Source organism: Grus americana, chromosome 12 (genome assembly GCF_028858705.1).
Source record: "Grus americana isolate bGruAme1 chromosome 12, bGruAme1.mat, whole genome shotgun sequence".
Classification (NCBI taxonomy): domain Eukaryota; kingdom Metazoa; phylum Chordata; class Aves; order Gruiformes; family Gruidae; genus Grus; species Grus americana.
The window spans coordinates 2,239,522-2,261,916 of record NC_072863.1 but is presented as its reverse complement, the minus strand read 5'-3'; the positions used below and the strand labels follow the sequence as shown (position 1 = coordinate 2,261,916).

At 52.2% G+C, this 22,395-nt stretch overlaps 1 protein-coding gene and 3 long non-coding RNA genes across 16 annotated transcripts in view; 2 read left to right on the top strand and 2 right to left on the bottom strand.

Annotated features, from left to right (window-relative positions):
- Positions 1-1,407: 1,407 nt before the first annotated feature.
- Positions 1,408-12,465, top strand: LOC129211599 (uncharacterized). The gene is made up of 3 exons (XR_008578898.1): positions 1,408-1,579; positions 11,634-11,806; positions 12,334-12,465. It is a non-coding gene; the product is annotated as an uncharacterized LOC129211599 (long non-coding RNA).
- On the bottom strand, positions 1,592-2,969 carry LOC129211600 (uncharacterized). Its single transcript, XR_008578899.1, has 3 exons — positions 2,397-2,969; positions 2,080-2,166; positions 1,592-1,902 (listed from the first exon to the last, which is right to left on the bottom strand). It is a non-coding gene; the product is annotated as an uncharacterized LOC129211600 (long non-coding RNA).
- On the bottom strand, positions 9,620-22,394 carry LOC129211598 (uncharacterized). 10 transcript variants are annotated; one of them, XR_008578895.1, is made up of 6 exons: positions 21,884-22,027; positions 16,488-20,127; positions 16,282-16,378; positions 11,323-15,901; positions 10,786-10,867; positions 9,620-9,737 (listed from the first exon to the last, which is right to left on the bottom strand). It is a non-coding gene; the product is annotated as an uncharacterized LOC129211598 (long non-coding RNA). The 10 variants fall into 10 exon arrangements; XR_008578896.1 differs by having other exon boundaries at positions 9,620-15,901; positions 16,488-16,601; positions 18,874-20,127; positions 21,884-22,394; XR_008578892.1 differs by having other exon boundaries at positions 10,786-15,901.
- The window catches only part of BRWD3 (bromodomain and WD repeat domain containing 3), a 62,254-nt gene continuing 61,371 nt past the window's right edge, over positions 21,513-22,395 (top strand). For 2 of the 4 annotated variants that reach the window (XM_054838891.1, XM_054838892.1), the window contains exons 1-2: positions 21,514-21,768; positions 21,873-22,096. In XM_054838891.1, the coding sequence (XP_054694866.1) occupies positions 21,732-21,768; positions 21,873-22,096 (261 nt within the window). In that variant the 5' untranslated portion in view covers positions 21,514-21,731. Of the gene's footprint in view, positions 21,769-21,872; positions 22,097-22,395 lie in introns of all 4 variants that reach the window. The other 2 variants (XM_054838894.1, XM_054838893.1) reach the window with 2 other exon arrangements.

The window sequence follows — 22,395 nt, the reverse complement described above, 5'->3', positions numbered from 1 at the left end:
CTCCGTACATCTTTTACAAGCCATGGGGTACGCTGTGCAGCTCTTAAAAATGATCCAAATGCATTTTCGGACAGCCAGCAGCGCCAATTGGCTTCGAGCCATCGCAGGACATCAGATGAGGACTCTGCACTGTAGCAGCTCCCCGATGAGCCCACGTGTTGGCTGGAGCGAGCGGTTGTGACCTACGGGGCCAACGCGCCTCGTTTGCAGCGGGGTTTACGCCGGGGATGGAGCTGTGCCTTCAGCCCGGAGACCCTCGTGCGGCGTCACAAACCCCTCGGTGTTAGGAGCGTCTTCGCCTTTTCTCCATAGGAAGCTCCGGTCATAACTTAAAATTGCTTTATACACGTGATTCAGTGCGGTCAGCCCTGGTTCTGACCCAGGAGAAGCACCCGTGCGCCCGGCCCGGGGGTCTGCAGGGGCCGTGCTGCGCCCACACCTCGTCCTGGGGGGGCGGCTGACTTGGGCACTTGCTGACCAGTTTCCATCGATCTTGTTTAGGCAGGGTTTTTTTGTTTTGTTTTTTTTTTTTGTTTTTTATTTTTGTTTTTTGGGGAAAAAATTAAATTTTGCCTTTTCAATGTCCCCTCCCATGTTGCAGAGCATCACGTTTCCGTGTTCCCCGCTTGGCCACGGCTCATCCCATGAGGAGCATCAGCGCTGCAGGAACAGCAAACCCCCCCGCCACGCCGGCCCCCAGCCCTGGATCCCATTCCCAGCCCCGGAACGGCCGGCACCCATCCCCTCCCCAGCTGGGACGCGGGACGGGACGCCCAGCGCCGGCTCCAAAGTCTCCCGACCTCGGCATCCCGGGATGTCCTTGGGAAAGCAGCAACGTGCCCAGCAGTGCGGCAGCAACGGGGTGTTATTTACACTCTTTTATTTATATTTTTTTATATATATATATAACTGAGGGCGCCTGTCTATAGCTGCGTCAGCATCTCCCCCACGCTGGTTCTCCTCCCCTCGGTGGGCCGGTTATTGGGTTTGGATATTGCCCGGTCCCAGCCCTCCGCTCGCCGGATCCGCGTGACAAAACCACCGGCTCCAGCCCGTTCTGGTGATGGTTTGTACCAGGAACCTTAGGAGTTTCATCAAAAGCTCGGACGATTTTAGGGTCTAGGTTTTTATTCATTACAGCATTGGCTGACAAAGCCCATTACATCATCCGTTTGGAAGAGAAATTCTCTGCAGCTGCTTGTGTGGCGCTGGGGGTTTTGTTTAAAAAAATAAGACAGATTTTTGTTTCTTTCTTTCAGGGCAATTTTCCTCCCAATTGCTGGAAAACTGTATGCTAAAAGCCTTCAAAAAGTGGGAAAGGAAAAGGGCAGCGCGCAGCAGTTTTAACCACTCTTTTTTTTTTTTTTTTTTTTTATTTCTTTTCCAAAGACCTGGGGTTGCGGGGGGGGGAATAGCCCCATTACCCCGCGCATCCAGCGCGCCCAGCCAGGCGTGAAAAGCAAAGCCAGTGTCATGGCAATGGCAGATGGCACGAAGTGGGAGGGAGGGCTCCGTCCCCGACCTCTGGATGGACCGCGCTCCTAATTAGCTCTGGAGCAGAGAGTAATTAAACCCGGAGGTAAGGCGAGTGATTATTTTTCCTGGGTGGGTGCTTGCAGGGGAGAGTGGGCAGGGACAGGTGGGGATGGGGTGCGGGAGCGGGGATGGGGTGCGGGAGCAGGGATGGGGTGCGGGAGCGGGGATGGGGTGCGGGAGTGGGGATGGGGTGCGGGAGCGGGGATGGGGTGCAGGAGCGGGGCTGCCCCAGGTGCCGGATGAAGCCGGCGCCGGCCCCACATCCGCGCTGGGAAATCATTTTCCTCTCGGCTCGGCCCTCCTGCGCTGCCCGGGAGCGGGGAAATGCCGCCAGCCAGTCCCTGTCGCTCTCCAAATGACCACAGGCTGTAAAAAATGAAATAAAATGTGGCGCTGCAAGGAAATACCGATGGAAAGGAGAGAGGCAGCGTCCGGACTCTGTGCCGATGCCATTAAAACGTGACACCCACAATTATTTAGCATCGCCGTGGCATCTAACTATTCAACGCACCGACTTGAGCCAGCCAGATGTCAGAGCCGTACCTTTTCTTTCCTCCTCATCAGTTGTTTTGGCGTGTTTTGTTATGCTCGATAATCTCGTTCCACTTTTAATCCACTTTCCTTGGTTTGCTGTGAAAGAAGAGGTGGGAAGTAAATTATTTTTGTTGCCGTCGAAACGGGTGCAAAGCTCTCACGAGGTGAGATTTGTGGGGTAAAACGCACACAGAGTACTATGAAAAAGATATTTAAGCCCTTCATTCACTGTAATCAAAAGAGCACTCAGGGGGAAAAAAAAATAAAAAAATCCATAACTTGATAGCTGTGCGTTGCTGGATATCACCGCTGCTTTTACACCTCACCTCGCGTGGGTGAGCCCCCGCGTCCCCGGGGGCCAGGCAGAGCCGCTGACCCCCATCACGGTGACCCAGAGCGGGGTGGAAAGGCGTCGCGGTGCCTCGTCCAGCTGCTGCCAGCCCCAGCAAAGTGTTTTCTCCGGCGTCGCCCTTGGGAACAGCCTTTTTTGCGGCAGCGCGGGCAGAGCCTGCAGCAGCGACGCGGCCCCCGGGCTGTGCGAGCCCTGGATGGAGCGGGGGGCTCTGGGCAGCGGTGCGGGTGAGGGGGGTGCCCGGGGCGGGAGGGCGATGCTCTCCCTGGGTTCAGCAGCACCCGGCCAGGGAGCGGGCGTTAGGGCTGGAAAGGACCCGGCCGCAGGCTCCCGCGCCCGTTTGGTGCCACCTGCCAAAGCGCAGGGAGGTTCTCGCTTAAGGATTTCTGGTGCCATTTGGAAAAGACACCGGGATTACAGACCTCTTGCTTTCAGCGGAAACTCTGACAACGGAGTCTGCCCAAAGCCCAGGAACCAAATAAAAAAGGGAATTTGACTTTTTCCCTTTTTTTTTTTTTTTTCCTTCCTTAAAATCCTCGAGTGGAGGGAGCTCACGATTTGGCTGCGAACGCCCTGGCTGGAGCATCGTCCCTCCGCCAGACCCAGCCCTGGGATCCCGCACGGAGCTGTGCTCCGCGGCCGCATCCTGCTGGGGCTGCTGCAGCCTGCCTTCCGCTGTGCATCCCCCGGTCTGGGGGGGGGGAAAAAGGCTTTTCCACAGAAATTATTGCTGTGCTTTAAAAGCAGGGTAGGTGCTGGGGAATAGAGTCGGGTTTATTCCAGAATAAAAGTGTGAAGCGTGGTAGCGGAGTCAAAGGGGACGAGTTTTCCTGCAGCCCCGGCACCCCGAGCCCTACCTTCAGGCACGCCGGCCGGGAGAAATCCCACGACATCAAATCGGCTCATTTTGAAACGTTTCTTTCCCAAAGCACCTGGAGCTCAGTCGGGGTGTCCCAGCGCTGCTGGCACCGACCCTCCCCGCTGCTGCGGGGTTTGCAGACGGGCAGGCAGGGAGATGCGCACGGGGGGGTCCCCCCACGCTGCTGTGGTGGCTGCCTGGGAAGCACAGACGCACCGTGACCCCCCCTTCCATCCCTGCCGCCCTCCCACCAGCCTTGGGGCTGAACCACACCGACGGGAACAAACGGAAGGACTTACCTGAAACACCCGAACGCCAGCTGGGAAAAAGCCCGACGCTCTGATTGCCGCGGGTTTGTCCTGGTTCCCCCACCATCGCGGTCCAACCTTGGGGGATGCTCCTGCCCGTAGGTCCCACCACCCATGGAAAAGGCAGGAGCGGGGCTGCTTCAGCAAGCAGATGTGCTGTTGGAGACCCCCCAGGGTGCTCAGGGCAATGGGACGCATCCTGCACACCCCCCCCCCGGGCCGTCCTCACATGTGGTCTGCGAAAGGAGCCAGATTTACCTGGGAGGGGGACAGGGAAGCGGGGAAGAGCGATGGGGAGGGAGGGACGGCGGTACGAGCCCCCTTATTCTCCCCTGGAAGGTGCCGAGTGAAGCAGCAGAGCATTGAGGAACCGCTTTATTATTTAAAACAATCTATTTATTTTTGTGGCAGCTCATCGCCGCAAAACCTACAAGCCCAGACGCTTACGCAGCGGCGATTCCTGCTGGGGTGCGCTGGGGTTTCAGGCTGAACTTTGCCAAAAAAATGGGAAAAAATCGTGGCTCTGCGGAGCCTTCAGCACTTATTTACGCGTTTACAACCAGCGGCTCTGTACCCACCACGCACAGAACGGCCGGGGTTGCGTAACACCGGCTGCCTTTTTGCTTGGCTTAAAATAGCTCCGGCTCTGGATCTCCCGTCAGCCGCCGGAGCACCAGGTACATCTCTCCATCTGAATCATTATCAAAGTCCCTGGGGATAAGTATGATTTTCAGAACAACATCTCCCTCTTGCAGCGTATCATCCGGATGATCTCAAAATCAAACGTCGCCAGATCTCTCCTTCCCAGCTGAACCACCGCACAATTTTCATTTCTTTTTTTGTGCTGGGTCAGCCGCGGCTTGCTGCGGGGCGGCAACGGGGGTGCTGTGCTTTCCCGTGGCCTCGCGTTTTACCCCATAAACGCTCTTTGCCTTTGACAAGCAGGAGAGGAGCCCGACAGGACAACTCCTGTTTGCTGCCGGGGTCTGACCCACCACGGAGCTGCCGGCGCTGCTCCAGCTCGGCATGGCGCGCAGCCTCGCCTGCACCACGGCGCGTTTCCCATCAAGGTTTCCTTGACATAAAGACGGTCAAAATTATTGGCTCCAGTTTAAAAAGCAACCAGGATTATGAGACAACTTGGGAACATTTCACCATTTCACCGTGGCTAAATCACCGTGGTCCCAACCTGGCTGGGATGCTCACGGGGATGGAAAGAGCCGGGGAGAGTTCGGCATTCCCAGATAAACCACTGGATTTCCACCCGTCGGTCCTGTTTAATGTGGAAATGACAGCAAAACAAACCTGGCTGGAGGGAACAAAGATGGGGAACGTCCGTGAAAGATATTTAGCAAGAATTATTCCCCCTCTCATCAGCCTGACCTGCAGATATTAATACTCTGGATCCCGCCGCTGTCAGAAATACTGTTAACGTTTAGTTATCAGCAACTTTGGGGGTTTCCTGCTCCACAGCAAATGCATGTTAACTTCTGTCCTTAATGGTGGTGGTGATCTTGGTTATGAAAAGAGAATAAAGACAGAGCTGATGGGCAGGGGCACCGGGGGCCGGGGCCGAGCGTGGAACGGCAGATGGGGGGGAGCCAGCGGCAGCGCCTCGCTGTCCCCAAAGCAGCCTACATCTGCTCCTAATGATGGCTTTAATAGCCCGACTTATTGCAGTTACTGGAGTAGGGAATCTTAGTACATTATGTCAGATGAGTGGGCTCTTTCTTTTCCTGAAAAATAAGACCCCCCAAAAAAAGGAGGGGGGCTGGCAGGCTGATTGGCACCACCGCACTAAGCCTATTTACTGTACAAAGGGGATTTAACTCCAAATTTCAAGCGCAATTTAAGTCTAATGCTAAACATCAGAACGGTGCTAACATCCCGCTATTAAGAAATGGGTAGAAAACGCATTGGAAGTCTAAGTTGCTGATTTCTTTTCCCTCCTTACATTGAACAAACCTGCCCTGCAACGGTAATGTGCACGAGGTTATTTTTTTTTTTAAATCCAAAATAAGAAAAGACCCAGAAAACTGAGGCAGAGCTCAGCTGCCAGCCTTGCCCTCGGACTCAGACCCGATGAGCATGGGCACCATCCGCCACAGAAATGTCCATGAAAGGAAAGAACCTTCAGAGGGGGCAGGCGGGGATGCTGCTGGTCAGGGATGCTGCTGGTCAGGGATGCTGCTGGTCAGGGATGTTGCAGGCCAGGGATGCTGCAGGCCAGGGATGCTGCTGGCCAGGGATGCTGCAGGCCAGGGATGTTGCAGGCCAGGGATGCTGCTGGTCAGGGATGCTGCTGGCCAGGGATGTTGCTGGTCAGGGATGCTGCTGGTCAGGGATGCTGCTGGTCAGGGATGCTGCTGGTCAGGGATGTTGCTGGTCAGGGATGTTACTGGTCAGGGATGCTGCTGGTCAGGGATGCTGCTGGTCAGGGATGTTGCTGGTCAGGGATGCTGCTGGTCAGGGATGTTGCTGGTCAGGGATGCTGCTGGTCAGGGATGTTGCTGGTCAGGGATGTTGCAGGCCAGGGATGTTGCTGGCCAGGGATGCTGCTGGCCAGGGATGCTGCAGGCCAGGGATGTTGCAGGCCAGGGATGCTGCTGGTCAGGGATGTTGCTGGCCAGGGATGCTGCAGGCCAGGGATGCTGCTGGTCAGGGATGCTGCTGGTCAGGGATGTTGCTGGTCAGGGATGCTGCTGGTCAGGGATGTTGCTGGTCAGGGATGTTACTGGTCAGGGATGCTGCTGGTCAGGGATGCTGCTGGTCAGGGATGTTGCTGGTCAGGGATGCTGCTGGTCAGGGATGTTGCTGGTCAGGGATGTTGCTGGTCAGGGATGTTACTGGTCAGGGATGCTGCTGGTCAGGGATGTTGCTGGCCAGGGATGCTGCTGGCCAGGGATGCTGCAGGCCAGGGATGCTGCTGGTCAGGGATGTTGCTGGTCAGGGATGTTACTGGTCAGGGATGCTGCAGGCCAGGGATGCTGCTGGTCAGGGATGTTGCTGGTCAGGGATGCTGCTGGCCAGGGATGTTGCTGGTCAGGGATGTTGCTGGTCAGGGATGTTGCTGGCCAGGGATGCTGCTGGTCAGGGATGCTGCTGGCCAGGGATGCTGCTGGCCAGGGATGCTGCTGGTCAGGGATGCTGCTGGTCAGGGATGTTGCTGGTCAGGGATGTTGCTGGCCAGGGATGTTGCTGGCCAGGGATGCTGCAGGCCAGGGATGCTGCTGGTCAGGGATGCTGCTGGTCAGGGATGCTGCTGGTCAGGGATGTTGCTGGTCAGGGATGCTGCTGGCCAGGGATGTTGCTGGTCAGGGATGTTGCTGGTCAGGGATGCTGCTGGCCAGGGATGTTGCTGGTCAGGGATGTTGCTGGTCAGGGATGTTACTGGTCAGGGATGCTGCTGGTCAGGGATGCTGCTGGCCAGGGATGCTGCTGGCCAGGGATGCTGCAGGCCAGGGATGTTGCTGGTCAGGGATGTTACTGGTCAGGGATGCTACTGGTCAGGGATGTTGCTGGCCAGGGATGCTGCAGGCCAGGGATGCTGCTGGTCAGGGATGTTGCTGGTCAGGGATGTTACTGGTCAGGGATGTTGCTGGTCAGGGATGTTGCTGGTCAGGGATGTTACTGGTCAGGGATGCTGCTGGTCAGGGATGTTGCTGGCCAGGGATGCTGCTGGCCAGGGATGCTGCAGGCCAGGGATGTTGCTGGTCAGGGATGTTACTGGTCAGGGATGCTGCAGGCCAGGGATGTTGCTGGTCAGGGATGTTACTGGTCAGGGATGCTGCTGGTCAGGGATGTTGCTGGCCAGGGATGCTGCTGGCCAGGGATGTTGCTGGTCAGGGATGTTACTGGTCAGGGATGCTGCTGGCCAGGGATGTTGCTGGTCAGGGATGTTGCTGGTCAGGGATGTTGCTGGTCAGGGATGTTGCTGGCCAGGGATGCTGCTGGCCAGGGATGCTGCAGGCCAGGGATGCTGCAGGCCAGGGATGCTGCTGGTCAGGGATGCTGCTGGTCAGGGATGTTGCTGGTCAGGGATGTTGCTGGCCAGGGATGTTGCTGGCCAGGGATGCTGCAGGCCAGGGATGCTGCTGGCCAGGGATGCTGCTGGTCAGGGATGTTGCTGGTCAGGGATGCTGCTGGCCAGGGATGCTGCTGGTCAGGGATGTTGCTGGTCAGGGATGCTGCAGGCCAGGGATGTTGCTGGTCAGGGATGTTGCTGGTCAGGGATGTTGCTGGCCAGGGATGTTGCTGGCCAGGGATGCTGCAGGCCAGGGATGCTGCTGGCCAGGGATGCTGCAGGCCAGGGATGCTGCAGGCCAGGGATGCTGCTGGTCAGGGATGTTGCTGGTCAGGGATGCTGCTGGCCAGGGATGTTGCTGGTCAGGGATGTTGCTGGTCAGGGATGTTGCTGGTCAGGGATGCTGCTGGTCAGGGATGCTGCTGGTCAGGGATGCTGCTGGCCAGGGATGCTGCTGGTCAGGGATGTTGCTGGTCAGGGATGTTACTGGTCAGGGATGCTGCAGGCCAGGGATGCTGCTGGTCAGGGATGTTGCTGGTCAGGGATGCTGCTGGCCAGGGATGCTGCTGGTCAGGGATGTTGCTGGTCAGGGATGCTGCTGGCCAGGGATGTTGCTGGTCAGGGATGTTGCTGGTCAGGGATGTTGCTGGTCAGGGATGTTGCTGGTCAGGGATGCTGCTGGTCAGGGATGCTGCTGGCCAGGGATGCTGCTGGTCAGGGATGTTGCTGGTCAGGGATGTTACTGGTCAGGGATGCTGCAGGCCAGGGATGCTGCTGGTCAGGGATGTTGCTGGTCAGGGATGCTGCTGGCCAGGGATGTTGCTGGTCAGGGATGCTGCAGGCCAGGGATGCTGCTGGTCAGGGATTTTGCTGGTCAGGGATGTTGCTGGCCAGGGATGTTGCTGGCCAGGGATGCTGCAGGCCAGGGATGCTGCAGGCCAGGGATGTTGCAGGCCAGGGATGCTGCAGGCCAGGGATGCTGCAGGCCAGGGATGTTGCTGGTCAGGGATGTTGCTGGCCAGGGATGCTGCTGGTCAGGGATGCTGCTGGTCAGGGATGTTGCAGACCAGGGATGCTGTTGGTCAGGGATGTTGCTGGTCAGGGATGTTGCTGGTCAGGGATGTTGCAGACCAGGGATGCTGTTGGTCAGGGATGTTGCTGGTCAGGGATGTTGCAGGCCAGGGATGCTGTTGGTCAGGGATGCTGCTGGTCAGGGATGCTGCTGGTCAGGGATGCTGCTGGTCAGGGATGTTGCTGGCCAGGGATGCTGCTGGTCAGGGATGTTGCTGGTCAGGGATGTTGCAGACCAGGGATGCTGTTGGTCAGGGATGTTGCTGGTCAGGGATGTTGCAGGCCAGGGATGCTGCTGGTCAGGGATGCTGCTGGTCAGGGATGCTGCTGGCCAGGGATGCTGCCGGCCGGGGAGGACCTACAACTTGTTCCTGGCTCTCCCGTCTCCTTGCAGTTGCATCAGCAAAGCCAGGAAAGCAATTAGCTTAATCATCCCCTTTTGGGGTTTAGAGATCAGAGGCAGTTCCCCACTAAATTTCTAACAATTATATTGATTTTTTGTTGAACATGGTGCTTCTCCCTTTAGGAAAGGCATGAAATAGCAGTTCTCAAGCCGGGATGGGAAATGTCCTATGGGGGAGATTAAAATCTCAGCTGGAGTCGAAAGCAGAGAAGACGAGAGGTGCATCGGGAGATGCAGCCGCAACATCTCCAGCTGGGACCAGTGGGATGAGGAGCGTGGGTCACGGGGAGCATCGCTGCCTGGACATCACCACGGGCCATCACCCAGAGGTGACAGGGAGGTCCCAGGGGCTCAGATGGACCGACACAGCACCCGCCTTCAAAAACGAGGAGCGGGAAATTACAGAGCAGTCAGCCTAACTCTGATATCTGGGAAGGTAGTGGGGGAAAAATATTAAACAGTCAACTTACAGAGATCCTGGAGACTAATAAAATGATAAAAAAACATCCAGTATGGATTTGTCAGGAACAAATACCGTCAGAGCAAACTAATTTATTTTTTTGACAGGATAGTTGGCCTAGCAGGGAAGGGAGAGGCAGTGAATGTGTCGTGTCTTTTGAATGGTTCCTGACAGCATCTTATGCAGCATTCTGATAAGGAAAGTAAAGAAAGAGCATATATTGATATATAAATACATAGGTCACATCTTATAAATACAGAGAGCATATTTTTATAAAGAGGTGACAGGTCAAGAAGGAGAAATTCACTGAAATCGGAGCAACGTGCTCCTCCGAGGGGAAAGGAACGCGAGGGGCATGGAATGGGCCGCTGCGGTGACACTGCGGTGACGCTGCGGTGATGCTGCGGTGACGCTGCGGTGATGCTGTGGCAGTGGAGCACAATGTGCAGGACTCAGGAGGGTAACGTTTGGGCCAATGTCTCCAGCAGATGAAGACGTCTGTTCTGGGAATGCCACCAGCCCAGGCTGGCAATCACCACCGCAGAGGAGCATCCTCTCCGTGGTAGTCCACGGCTGGAAACTGCTTTTGCAGCGAACTTTGGCAAGTTGGCTTTGCACAACGCGCTCTACCCAAGTACGATGAGCCGTCGCTACCACGTGTTGAACACTGAGACACGTGGGAACAAAGCCAGGAACTAGATGCCAAGATGGGACTCTGGTGCAGTTCTCTTGGGTTTGGAAGAGTTCCACCATGTCATACAAACTGTAGACCTGGTATTTTTAAAACAATCAAGGCCTGCCCCATCATATGAGCTGAATTTATTACAACACATGCTGCTGAATGGGCTCTGGGCAGCAGGACATTGGCCTCCATCAGCTGCACGTCCTCAGGACCCCCCGCCTTAGGTTGTCCCTGGTGGGGCCGCTTCTCTTGCCGGGACGGTCACGACTTCACCCTCAGAAAAAGCCCCTTCCACCGCAGAGTTAAGACACCGTAAGGAGGTAATGATGCCGGCTACGGCCAGGAGTTTGTGCATCCACTGAACACAGGAAAACGCTGTTCCTTGCAGTGCCGCATGTCTGTCCCCTGCTCTCATCTCGTTAACCGTGGTTTGTCACCAAGTGTGCTCAGACACTCATAGTTTGGGTTGCTACAGTAATTACGGCTGTTGCATTGGCACATCCCTCCCTGTTCCCTCTCTGTCCTTACAAAGATCTGTGCTGACGAGCCTTCGTACCGTATCAGTTTCCCATCGCCATCATCGCTAGATGGAAGTCGATATCATCGTTCCCCATATGCAAAGAAACGTTCTGTTCTTCCTTGAAAGACAACAAAGAAAGTGCTCAGATACACTCTTGTGCCCATTTATTAAAAAAAAAAAAGAGGGATTTCCTTCATTTCATCTTAATTGAAAATCATTCACATCAGCGAGCGAGGGGATCTTCCACCCCGAGCTGGGAGGACAAGGAAGGTAGAAAGGCCGGCACAGACCATTAGTGGGTTTGGTCTCATTCCGGCTTTATTTCAGCCCAGAACAACACGCTGTTCCTGTTAATTGTACAGCGAAGACCTCAGCCCATTAACCGTCTCCCTCAGAAGCCTGCTCACGTATGCGTTATTGGAAGATCCCGAGACGATACTTTGTTCCTTGGGGGACGCGCAGGGTCTCGCACCCAGCCGCGCTCTGCGACGGAGCCAAGCCGAGGGGGGACCCTGCTCCCCCCTTAACGTAAAGCTAACGGGCAGTTCAGGCATGGGGGGGTTATAAACTAACCCAGTTTATATCACCAGTGGCATCATTTGGGGAGCTTCTTGTAGTGCTGGAGATTAGGTTGCGTGCAGTTTCCTTTCATCATTGAAACTGCATTTTTTTTTTTATTTGCATCAGCGTCTGGCAATAGATCAAAAGTTCGGGAAGCTAAAACAAAATATTAAAAAATAGTAAAAAATATAGGTCTTTCTTTTTCTGTTCCCTGAACATGTAAGGTTGCTTTCCAATGCATGTTTTTTTTTAAGGTGAGTTATTTTGTTGCCATAGTAATATTATTCAGGTTTTGAACCACTGCGGTTTTGGTTTTCTTCCAGGCTAGACTTGTCACGACCAGCCAGCATCCCAAGCCCCTGCCCCGAGAGTGGCTGCCTATGGGGGTGCAAAATACCCCGAAACTTCAGCTCCCATCCGCATGCCGAAGCGTCGCTGCTCTGGCACCCCGGAGAGCCAGAGGGGAGAGGATGGCCGGGGCCAGGGCAAAACTCAGGTGAAAAAAAATACTCCTCTGCTCATTTCTTATCCTTTCCCCCCAGCCTTTGTGATAAGACTGTGAGAAGGTCAAAGATAACCCGGTGGCTTTACTAATTAGCACTTATTAACAACACTCGTCTGGCTGCGGTGCCGTTGCACTCAGCCGTCGTCCTCCTGGCTCTGACGCGGGCAAGAACAAACCCATGTTTGCCCCAAAGAGCTTAAAATCTCTGCAAATCCTATTTGTTCCTACACAGGTGCCTCGTTTCTTCACCCTAAGCCTAATGAATTTATTTTCTTACTAAAGGCACTGTACTGAAATAAAGACTTTAAATACAAGGGACTGTAATGACGTTAAGAAAGATGCAAAGAAAAGGGATTCCCTGGTAAAGAAATATCACTGTGCTCATTTGGGTGAAACGGGTTCTGTAAATGTATTGGAAGTTAATATTTAATTTTATATATTTATATATTAAATATTTAAACAAATCATATCATTATTAATATATTTTAATTGGAAATGTTTGGGTTTTTTTTTTCTAGAATTCATTTAATTAAAGCAGGCACGGCATGCCACACATTAGCCAAAAACCTATTACATGGGTGCCAGACCATGTACATGACAGAGAGCCCGGATGCTTGTTCCATTGCACAGTCAAAAGCAGTTCCAGCAAAGCAATTTTAAAGGGTTTTTTTTTCTTATTATTTTTTTTTAATTTTGAATAAACCATTTCCAGATCAACAAATCGAGTCTACATGCACGTAAAAGACCTGAGACCCATGTAAGCCTTCCAGAGATTGATGCATCTGGATAAATCCAGCAGAGATTAAAGCAAAGCTTTCATTGCACAAACTCTCCCTGAAACGAGCAGGATGCTGGTGACGCTGCTGTCCCTGGGAAAAGGACGGAGCCAGGAAGAGCGGGCAGTAAATAACGAGTGCTAAAGTCAGGCAGAACGATTTGGTGGCAGCGGCGTGGAGGGAACGGTCCTGCGTTATGTTGCATTTCTCTTTGGCCGGGGGGGAATTACCGAAGCAGAGCCATTCCGGCAGCGTCAGAGCCGCGGCAGTTTCTGTGGTTCACGAGATTACCCACGGCTCTCCCGCTCCCTGATAGAAAACCCTCGGAAATGCGACGCTGTGCCTAAACACAATAGCAGTCTAGAATAAAGCAACAGCCTTAACGACGACTTTCTTTGCTTTTCTAGGTTTTAGCCAAGCCCATTGTGTTGTTTTAACACCCTTTTTTGTATCTAGATTTCTAATGTCTTTGACTGGGGGAAGGGTGGAAGGGGCAACCAATTTAATTCGATAATCCCCCTAAGCCTTGCTTAATGCAGTCACTCTGGTTTGCGTCTGTGAATTTTATAGTGGCGTTTCGGGTTGCTGCAGCATTGCACTGGAAAATGTCCCATCATTTATTTTGCAGCTATTGGAAGGAAACGGTTCCCAGTGCCGGGCTGCCCGTTCATTAAATCCATATTGTCAAACAAAACAAACTCCGTCACCCCAGATGTGGCGGGACCTCGGGGCTGCCGTACTGATGCCCGGGTAAGGTAGCTCAGAGTCTGGGTGCAAATTCCCAAAATTAGTATTAAACCACGAGCAGAAGACTTTCGCAGTCAGCGAAAAATCTCATTTTTGGGGCGGATGGGGCCGTGGGGAACAAAGCGAAGTCCCCAGCTGAGGGATGTCTGCATCCCCCTGGGACGGTGCTGAGGCGGCAGGATGGGTTCTCCTGCCTGCCCCCAAACCCGAGCGCAGCTCACGCCGCTTCCCCCAGGATGGACGGGACAGAAGCGCTGCAGGAGGAAAGTTCCAGCAAGAGTTTTTGTCCTGTTGCTTTCTTCTCCCAACGGGGACAGAGTGCTGCAGCGCCAGTTGCTTTTTCACACGTTCATAAGAAAGACAAGACTCTTAAAAACTATCGAAGCATCTCACAAGCCTCTGTTCTGCTTAAATTCCTCCGCTGGTGCTCAGCTCCCCCATTTCTCTGATGTTTGCTCGAATGCATCCAGCCAGCAGTGAATAAAACCCTGTGCCAAGAGTTTAGCATCGCTCTCCATAGGGTTTTCGATGCCCCATTTAAGGGTGCACTGTATCTCCCAAGGAAACGTTCCTTGGCTGTTCTACAAGCATCTTGGAAAGAGTGGTAGCAAAGACAAAAAGCACAAACACGAGGGCATGGGGGGCTGGTAGAGTCAACAGGCAGCAGCAACAAAGTCAGGATGGGAAGAAGGGTTTGGAAGGTCAAGGTCTGAAAGATGTTACCTGTAGCAAACTAAGTCACCCAAATGTGAGGAAGGAGCAAAGAAAGGAAAAGATTAAGAGACTGAGATCTGCTAGACTGCCACGGAAAGAGAAGAGAAAGGTGTCCACAGAGATGTCGGAAAATACGTGGAGAGAAGAGGATCCTGGCCAGGAAAATGGCAGGATCCTTCAGACCCCGTGAACTGTCCCAAAACGTGCTGAATAAACAGGAGATGCTTTTGTTCACCTCTACAGTCTGCGCAGTTGCCTTCCATGCTTACCTCATTGTAATCCAGCAAGAAGAACGAAACACCTCGGAAAAACAAAGGCCGATGATGGAATTCTGTCTTTTGGGCCACTGTTTGCCTTTCACCATCTTCACCTCACATCTACTGGCTTTGCCTTCATTTTCCATCAGAGACCAGCCTAGCACTCAGCCACACCGAACTCGGGGACGTCACAAACTCCAAAGAAAAGCTCTTTTTATGGGTGGAAAAGAAACAAAAGGGAAGAGCCAAAAGGGCACGTACTTGTAGGTGTTGAAAAACACACCAGAGATGAAATTAAATTAGTCCTTCTATCAGCAAAGCTTGAAGGGACCTTATGAGAATGTAAGTCATGTCCAAATGGAGATGGCAGAGAAAACATGCATTCTAGAGGGCTGTATCTCAAGCCCTAATAGGTTAAGGCCAAAAAAATAAAAATAAAAAAAAAAAAAGAAGATTCTGAAAATCTGAAAAAGATAAGAAGCTGGAAGCCACAGCAGAATGTCCACTAAATGGTGAAGGTATGAGAAATAAATGAAATATGTGGGTCACTCTTTACTGCAGAGGAATTTATGGAGGTTTCCACACTAAAGCCTGTTTTTATGAGGAGTAAGATGGAGAAGTCATCTCAAACTGAAGTTGAGTAGAAGAGGCTTTAAACTGAATGAAATTCCTGTGTGGGACAGAATTTTGAGAGTTCCAGAAAAGCGCTCAAATATGAAATGATCTGACTCGTTCACTCTGGTTGGTGTAAATCAGGCCTGAGATTTAAGGACTGGAATGACAAATGAAACTAAACTTTGGCGAATGCAAAATCACGCAAATTCCTACAAAGACATCGGAATGGGCTCTGACCTACTATCGCTCGCTGAGATCTTGGCATCGCCGCGCTGACATTTTCCTAGAGCTACGCACAGCGCTCAGAGGCAGCCAGAAGGCAAATGGACCGTAAGGAATTATTAGGGAGGACACAGAGAACAAAATAAAAACAAGAGTTGTTATGGCACTGCATGAGCCCGTGACGTGCCCACGTGCCCCGTTTCGTTTTCCTCATTGTCAAACCAGAGCATTAGTTTCTTTAGTGACTTAGAAAGTTCACTATAAACTCACACTCCTGTGGGCAAACTTACACAAGACAGTTTTCTAATCCATCACCTCATCCAGTAATTCATATTTAATTTCTGGTTTTTATAAGACTGTATTTAAAAAGTATTAATGAGCTTATTTACAATGTCCACATGTTAAATAAATATTTAAAATACCTCAAACTGTTTTTAAACTTCTTTTTATTTTAATAAAAGCAGCACTTTTAAAAACTCTTGCGAATCCTGCGCACCCCTGCACAAAAATAGCTCATATTTTTGCAAAGCTGACAAACAGAATTAAAACATAAACTCACAACTTCCCTGAGAAACTGGGATACATGGGGACATAATTCTATTTAAATTATATACTTAGCTGAGGGAGCTCCAGTAAAATTTGCATGTCCAGCTACGAGGGACAGAGGTGAAGAATCCCAGTCGCAGTTGGACACCGTGTACCCAGGCTGCACAGCTCCAGGGCGCTTCCAGAAGTAAAAAATGCAGGATTTGGCTCTGAAAAAAACCCGCAAAAAACAAACAACAAAGGATTATTTTAAAAAATTTAGCCAGATTTGAAGTTCAGGAACTACCAGGTGGTATGTCTGGGGTGAGAGCCCCTCTGTGCACCATGACCCCAGCTGGGAAAGCTGGGGATGGGGGGGGCTCCATCCCAACCAGGGGGGCCCCAGCACCCAGGGCCAGAATCAGGCCGTCAGATTGAGATGTAGCCGATGATAATTGCAATACCAACATTAACAAAAACTACCTGGTCTCTTACAACTAATATTAATTTTCCTGCTTATAAAACTTGTGGGGTTACAGGCAGTTTCAGGTGTAATGTTGAGATGCAGCGCTGCTGCGGTAGGTTTGCCTGGAATGCTGACATTATTTACCTGGTCCTTCTGCTTACAGAGCTGCGAGCATACAGGTACGCAGATCACCGCTGCCAATTTTCACGTGCGTTTCATCCATATTCGAAATTTTGCATTTCTATGTAAAATAGAGACACAGATCAATGTTTACACAATATTCAGAAGGAATGAATTTGTTTAAAAACCAGGTAAATAAGTTCCCACAATTGCAGCAGCGCTGTACGTACCGTCTGGCCGATCAACAGCTACCACCAGTTAATGGCTGCCAGAAGAAATATGAGATATGGATCGGTCCGTGGAGTAAGAGATGACACTGTTCCAGGCAGATGGCACGTTAAGCTCTAACGAGTAGATTTTAAGATTTGCAAGAGGAAGAAACACCATTTTTACACCATGCAGAGCAAGTCAGCTATCAACTTAGATGAACTACTATAAAATAGAATTTAGAAACAAAGGAGAGTGGCGTCCAGACTATTTCTCAATAGCCTTGCATATGGGATAGTGTTACACCCAACTCTTGGGTGCGGGGCACCATCTAGAGGAAAGATTGGTACGATGCAGCGGGGAAATGAAATACTCAATTTTTCAAAATAGCAAAACCACCTAGAGCAGATCTTGTATAACATCTAACAGCTATTTAATTATTATTTAACAGCTGTTATCAAGAGACAAAATTGGATGAAGGAGTGGAAATGTGGAGATTTCTCCCACAAGACAGGATGTTGATTTGCACTCAAACAAAACCCAGGACCGTTATTATTGCTAATTATTTTGCACCTCATATTTTTTTTTTTTTTACAATAAATATGATACCAAAATTTAATTTTGAGGTTGCTGCATTTAGAGATCTTCTTAAAGTAAACCTTGACTTTTCCATATCCGTAGTTGCTTACAACTGCATAGTAGAAGGCACCAATTCCTAAGTTCCTTCTAAACAGCACGTATTTTTGTGTCAGTTAAACAAAACCTTGCATTTTATTTCTGCAACACTTAGTATCCTTGTGTACCATTTGGCTGCGTATGAAAGGCCCAAGATGAGCAGGATGTACACAGAAATGTACAAGAAAAATACTCAAAAAAAAAAAAAGCTGAAAATGCTTAACTTGCTATAGTCTTTACATCCAAATGGATTCAGACATATGCATTCCCATCTGCATTTACTGGAAAGGAAAGGTACAATCCAGGTACAACCCAGCGCACCTGCACCATTTCACTCTAAACTTTCTTTTTTTCATTTGCAACTGCACATTCCTGTCAGGTTGTGAAAAACTGTAATCAGGTTTTCACGCTATGTTAAAGCAGAAGTCAGAATTTAACTCATCGGGACAGTACAACGATAAATAAAAGACACATTTACTCCATGGTACAAGCTGACTACGAGGAAATTAATTTAATTTTATAGTCAAATTAAAGAGGGGTAAACTCTGCTGGCTTGCATGTACTCTCAGCTACAGTGAGAGGATGCGATGGACCACTTCACAGAGGTGCAGGCATGGAAAGTGCCCTGAGTGCAAGCACTAGTGCAGCCCTTGGTGCATCAGAAAGAGGCAAAAACCTGACAAAACAGCTTACTGCTAAGTGCCAAGAGGTTTCTACAATAGCAGCTGGGTAGAAGCGATGGGTATTTGAGTTGTCAAGGGCTTTTCAGAGGGATAAAGTGGATCAGGTTAATCCCATTTCCATACTGTTAAAAGTGGTTTGGGTAAGTCAACGGTGCGATGGCAGAAGTATGAAGCGGTTTTTCCGAGGGCTTTTTTCCACACGGGTTTTTGCTCGGAGTAATGTGCATACACAGAGGCGCTATGCTGGGGACCAGGGAGTTCTTAGTAACAAGACAGAGGCGTTAAGAGGGTAGGATGGCAGAATTAAGTGAGCCTATGGAAGTATGAAAAATGAGTCTACATGCATGAAATGAAATTCTCCCAAACCAGCCTCGCCTGTGACCCACCTCTATGACCTCAGCAAGATCTCTTTCAGAGCGATATTCTCCGTGATGTTCTCCCGGTACACACTCAGCACTTGTTATCCACCCTCTCGGGCTTTCTTTTTTTCTGACACTCTGCACCCCACCTTGGCAGGAAGTGTAGGGGGGGACAGGTAACCCTGCAAGGTCTGGCAAGTCTGGCCACGGCAGAATGGATCGGTTCCCCTCTGTGGGATGGTGTGTGAGCATGCATTTGTCTAAAGGTTTCTACTCCTAAAATCCCTTAAAGGCTTTTGGTTTGATATTATTTTTTTTTAAGAGCAGTATGGAAAGAAACTGTTACAATCCAGCTTCTTCCTTAAAGCGTTTCTGCTTCTGAAGCCCTCTGTTGTTCATTAGCAAAGATTACCATGCCAGTTAGTACGTTCTTCTTTGCTACTCGGTGCCGCTGCTGCTGTTGGCATTTACATAATAGAGTTCTGCTTTGGAGAAAGATGAATAAGCACAACCATAAAATCTTGCTTTCACGAGGAGATTTACTATCGTCCCGCAGCATGCTGCTTCTTGGATGCAGAGGATCCAGAAAGAGATGAGTCATGGAGCTGCAAGATCGGCGTGTGGCTGCAGTGTGCTGTGGCAACAGAGCTCCTGGGGAATGAAAGCTACGCTTGAGGATGGGCATTACTCACCAGATAGATGACTCCTTAAGGGGAAAACCCGGGAGAAGTGGGAAGACGTATCGATCACAATCCTTACAGCAGCCTTAGGAAATAATAAAACAACTGGGAAAATGTTAAGGAAGGAAGCGGAGGTGCCAGGGAACCAGCGACATGGGAGGAGCAGTGAACCACAGCCATGATGGCATGGAGGGAGCCTGGCGAGGGAAGAGTTACGCAACGGCAGTTTGGGGCATGACTAATGCTCTGTTTGTACTTGACCCGAAGGCAGGAGGCTGTACGGCGTACCTGTACTCTGCAACACACGCATAACAAATAGTTGGGCAGTTACTAATGCACTCCTTTGTTGTTGATGCACGAATCTGTCTGAGCCGCGATGAGGGTGCAACACAGAGCACTTCTGAGCGTCAAGCTGCGAGGTCGTGTGTTTAGAAGCACTTAGGCGAACAGCGTATGGCGCGGCTTCCAGCCTGAACGGTGCAGGAAGGACATGAGCGAGGGACAGATGAGCTTATTTTGGGAGTATTTTCTATCCCAGGCTTTTGAGAGCCCATTTTAGTTACTGTACAAATTCCCATCGGCTCTAAACGGGCCCTAAAAAAATAATCCTGCCGGTTGTGGTGGTGCAGCTTCACGTGTTGCGACCCCCAAGCTCAAATAAAAGGAAATTACGAGACGTTCAGTAAGGCACCGACCAAAACTGCCATATTCAGAAAGAAATATATTAGGTAACTGTTAGCACTAGAATACACCAGGACTTGGTGCTATGCATTATTTACGGTGCTGTGTTTTCTCTTGACGTAGAATTCTATTTAGCTCAGAAAGATTGGTATGTACTTTCAGGCCGTATGATGAAACATCATCTGTCTTTTTTTTCTTTGCATTCCCAGCATGCATAAAAAGATGAGCTTGCAATTCTTGGTTCTGAAGACAGGTGGGAGAAAAATTACATCTAAAGAGCGAACATCAGCACACTCTTTTCCTAGCTGGTAATTTGAGGACTGCTCGGTAAATTTAAGTTCTCATTAGCAGCTTGAGAACTCTAAAGGATGAAGAAGAAATGAAGTCTACACATCACCCAGTTAATCCAAGCTTCTGCCACGAAACAACCAACTTCCACAGCTGCACGCGGGCGTAGGTGAATAAAGGTGGATCGTGTGGAGCAGCTGAATGTCAAGTTCCTGACTCCTTCTCCAGAGCTACTGGCGCTTGGTTGGGGATGTTGAAGCATCCTGAGCGCAGGCTGCCAGCAGGAAGGACTGCATCCTGGAAGGAACAGCAAGAAGAACTCTGAAACAGCACTTCACAGAAAGCCTAGTCATGAGTGGATGCTATAAATATATGCTAAAAATGAATTTATTCTTAATGTTTCGGCAGCATCGATTTAGTATGATTCAGCTCTTGGTATTCAAAGCATGAAGATGAGTTGTCTTTTTTTATTTTCCAGTGATGACAGCGATTGTTACACTGTCAAGGCTCTGGGAGTTCTAATACCAAATGGCAGGTATTTATGGTGGCAAAACATGATTTTACACTCAAGAATGCTGTCAATTCACTTAGTATGTTTTAGCAACTTATTGCTAAACCGACATAAATTTCTGGAGCTTTGACAGGATGCTTCCCATGGAAAAAATATTTGTTTCCATTAAGAGTATCTACAGTGATCGATACTGAACCCTTTTTTTGATATTGAACCCAGGAGAACAGGTGCTGCATGAATCATATTTTCATTTCCTGGACACTGGGAGCAAACCACTTTAATTTGGCTCCTCCAGCCACCCAACGCCCTCCATCCCGTGACCTTGGCAGGACCAAGTACACCTTGGGCTGTACTGCTGACTGTGGCAAGGACACACGGGCACAGCCCACTTCATGGGAGACGCCCAACGGCTCCCCTAAACACCCAGACGCTTCTCAAGCTGCCAAGCACCAGGCATCCATATCCCAACACTCCGTCTTCAGCACCTTTGTGCACATTTACAGCAGATTAAACAAATTTCAGCCCACAAAGCGTATATTTTGCTGCATCTCTGGCGTGTGGCCATACAGCTGTTCATACCTAATAAAGCACCTCAACCTATGCCCACAGCTAGGCCCTTCTTAACGGGAGCCGGCACGGGGCATCAGCTCTGCGCCTTCACCTCTCCATCTGCGTGTCCCCCTCCACAAAACACGCGTGGGCCCCACGATGGTGGCCGCCCTACCCACTTCACAAGAAGCTAAACATTACCAAATCCCTGCCCTTTTATTATTATTTTTTTTTTAAACCACTCATTGTCCGGGCCTACACTGGTCTCCCGGACCGGAGGCCGCCTCGAGGCCCTGCAGCTCGGACGCAGAGGCCGGGAGGGCTCCCCCCGGGAGGGCGGCCGGGGCCGTAAGGTGCGGGCAGGCCGCGCTGCGGGACCGCCGTCGTGACGGGAGGAAGACAGGCTGGCTGCCCCGCAGCGAGGACTCAAAGCCCGGGCGCGGCCCGGCCGCCGCCGCCACCGCCTCACGGAGCGGCCGGCCGGAAGTGCCGCCTGACGCACGAAGGCCGCCCCCGCTGCGTCACCGCCCCTCCCTTCCGGCCAGGCGCTTCCGCCCCGTCCCCTCCCCGCGCCTCCCGGCGCCGCTTCCCCCTCGCGCGAAGCCGCGCACCGCCCCCGTGCGGCGGGCGGCGCGCCCTGCACCCCGCTCGGCGGCTGCCTCTCGGGCCGGGATATCTATGGGGCGAACGGCGATGCGATGAGCCCGGGCGGGAGCCGGACCGGGGCCAGCGCCGCGCACGGGCAGCGGGGCTCCTCCATGGGGGCTCGGCCGCAGTAGGAGCGGCGTCTCCCCGGGGCGCGATCCGCCACCTCCCCTCCCCCTCGGGCCTCCTGAGGAGGATGGCGACGGCGGCCGCCCCGACCCAGCTCGAAGCCGGTGGGTATCGCTGGCGGCGGGGGCTGCCCTCCGCCCCGCCGGCCGCCCCCCCCGCGTTGTAACCGTGTCCCCTTCTCCCCCCCCCTTCCCCCGCCCCTCCGCAGAGCTCTACTACCTGATCGCCCGGTTCCTGCAGTCCGGACCCTGCAAGAAATCCGCCCAGGTGAGCGGGGAGCCGGGGGCTCCGGCCGGGCCGGGGCGGGGACGGGACGGGACGGGGCAGGAGGGCGGCGGAGCCGCTGCGCTGCGGGCGCCGGGCTCACGTCCTTTGTGTGTCTGTGTGTCCGTCTCTCCCCAGGTGCTGGTGGAGGAGCTGGAGGAGCACCAGGTAAGGCACTCGCCCCGGCAGGACGGGAGAAGCCCTCGGGATGGGACGGGACGGGGGGGGTCGGGGGTTGCCCTGCCCCGTCTAACCCGGCCCATCTCCTCCCGGGGCTCCGGGGGACCCTGCGGCAGGCGTGGGTGTCCCCGCTGCGGGCGGCGGGGCCGGGGGCAGCGGCGGAGGGGCTCCTCCCCGGGGCGGGCTGGCACCGGCGGGGGCTCCCCTCGCCTGCCCGGGGAGGGGTCGCTCCGCGCGGGGCTGGCCGGGGTCTGACGGCCGCCTCCGTCCCCGTCCCTCCTCCCCCT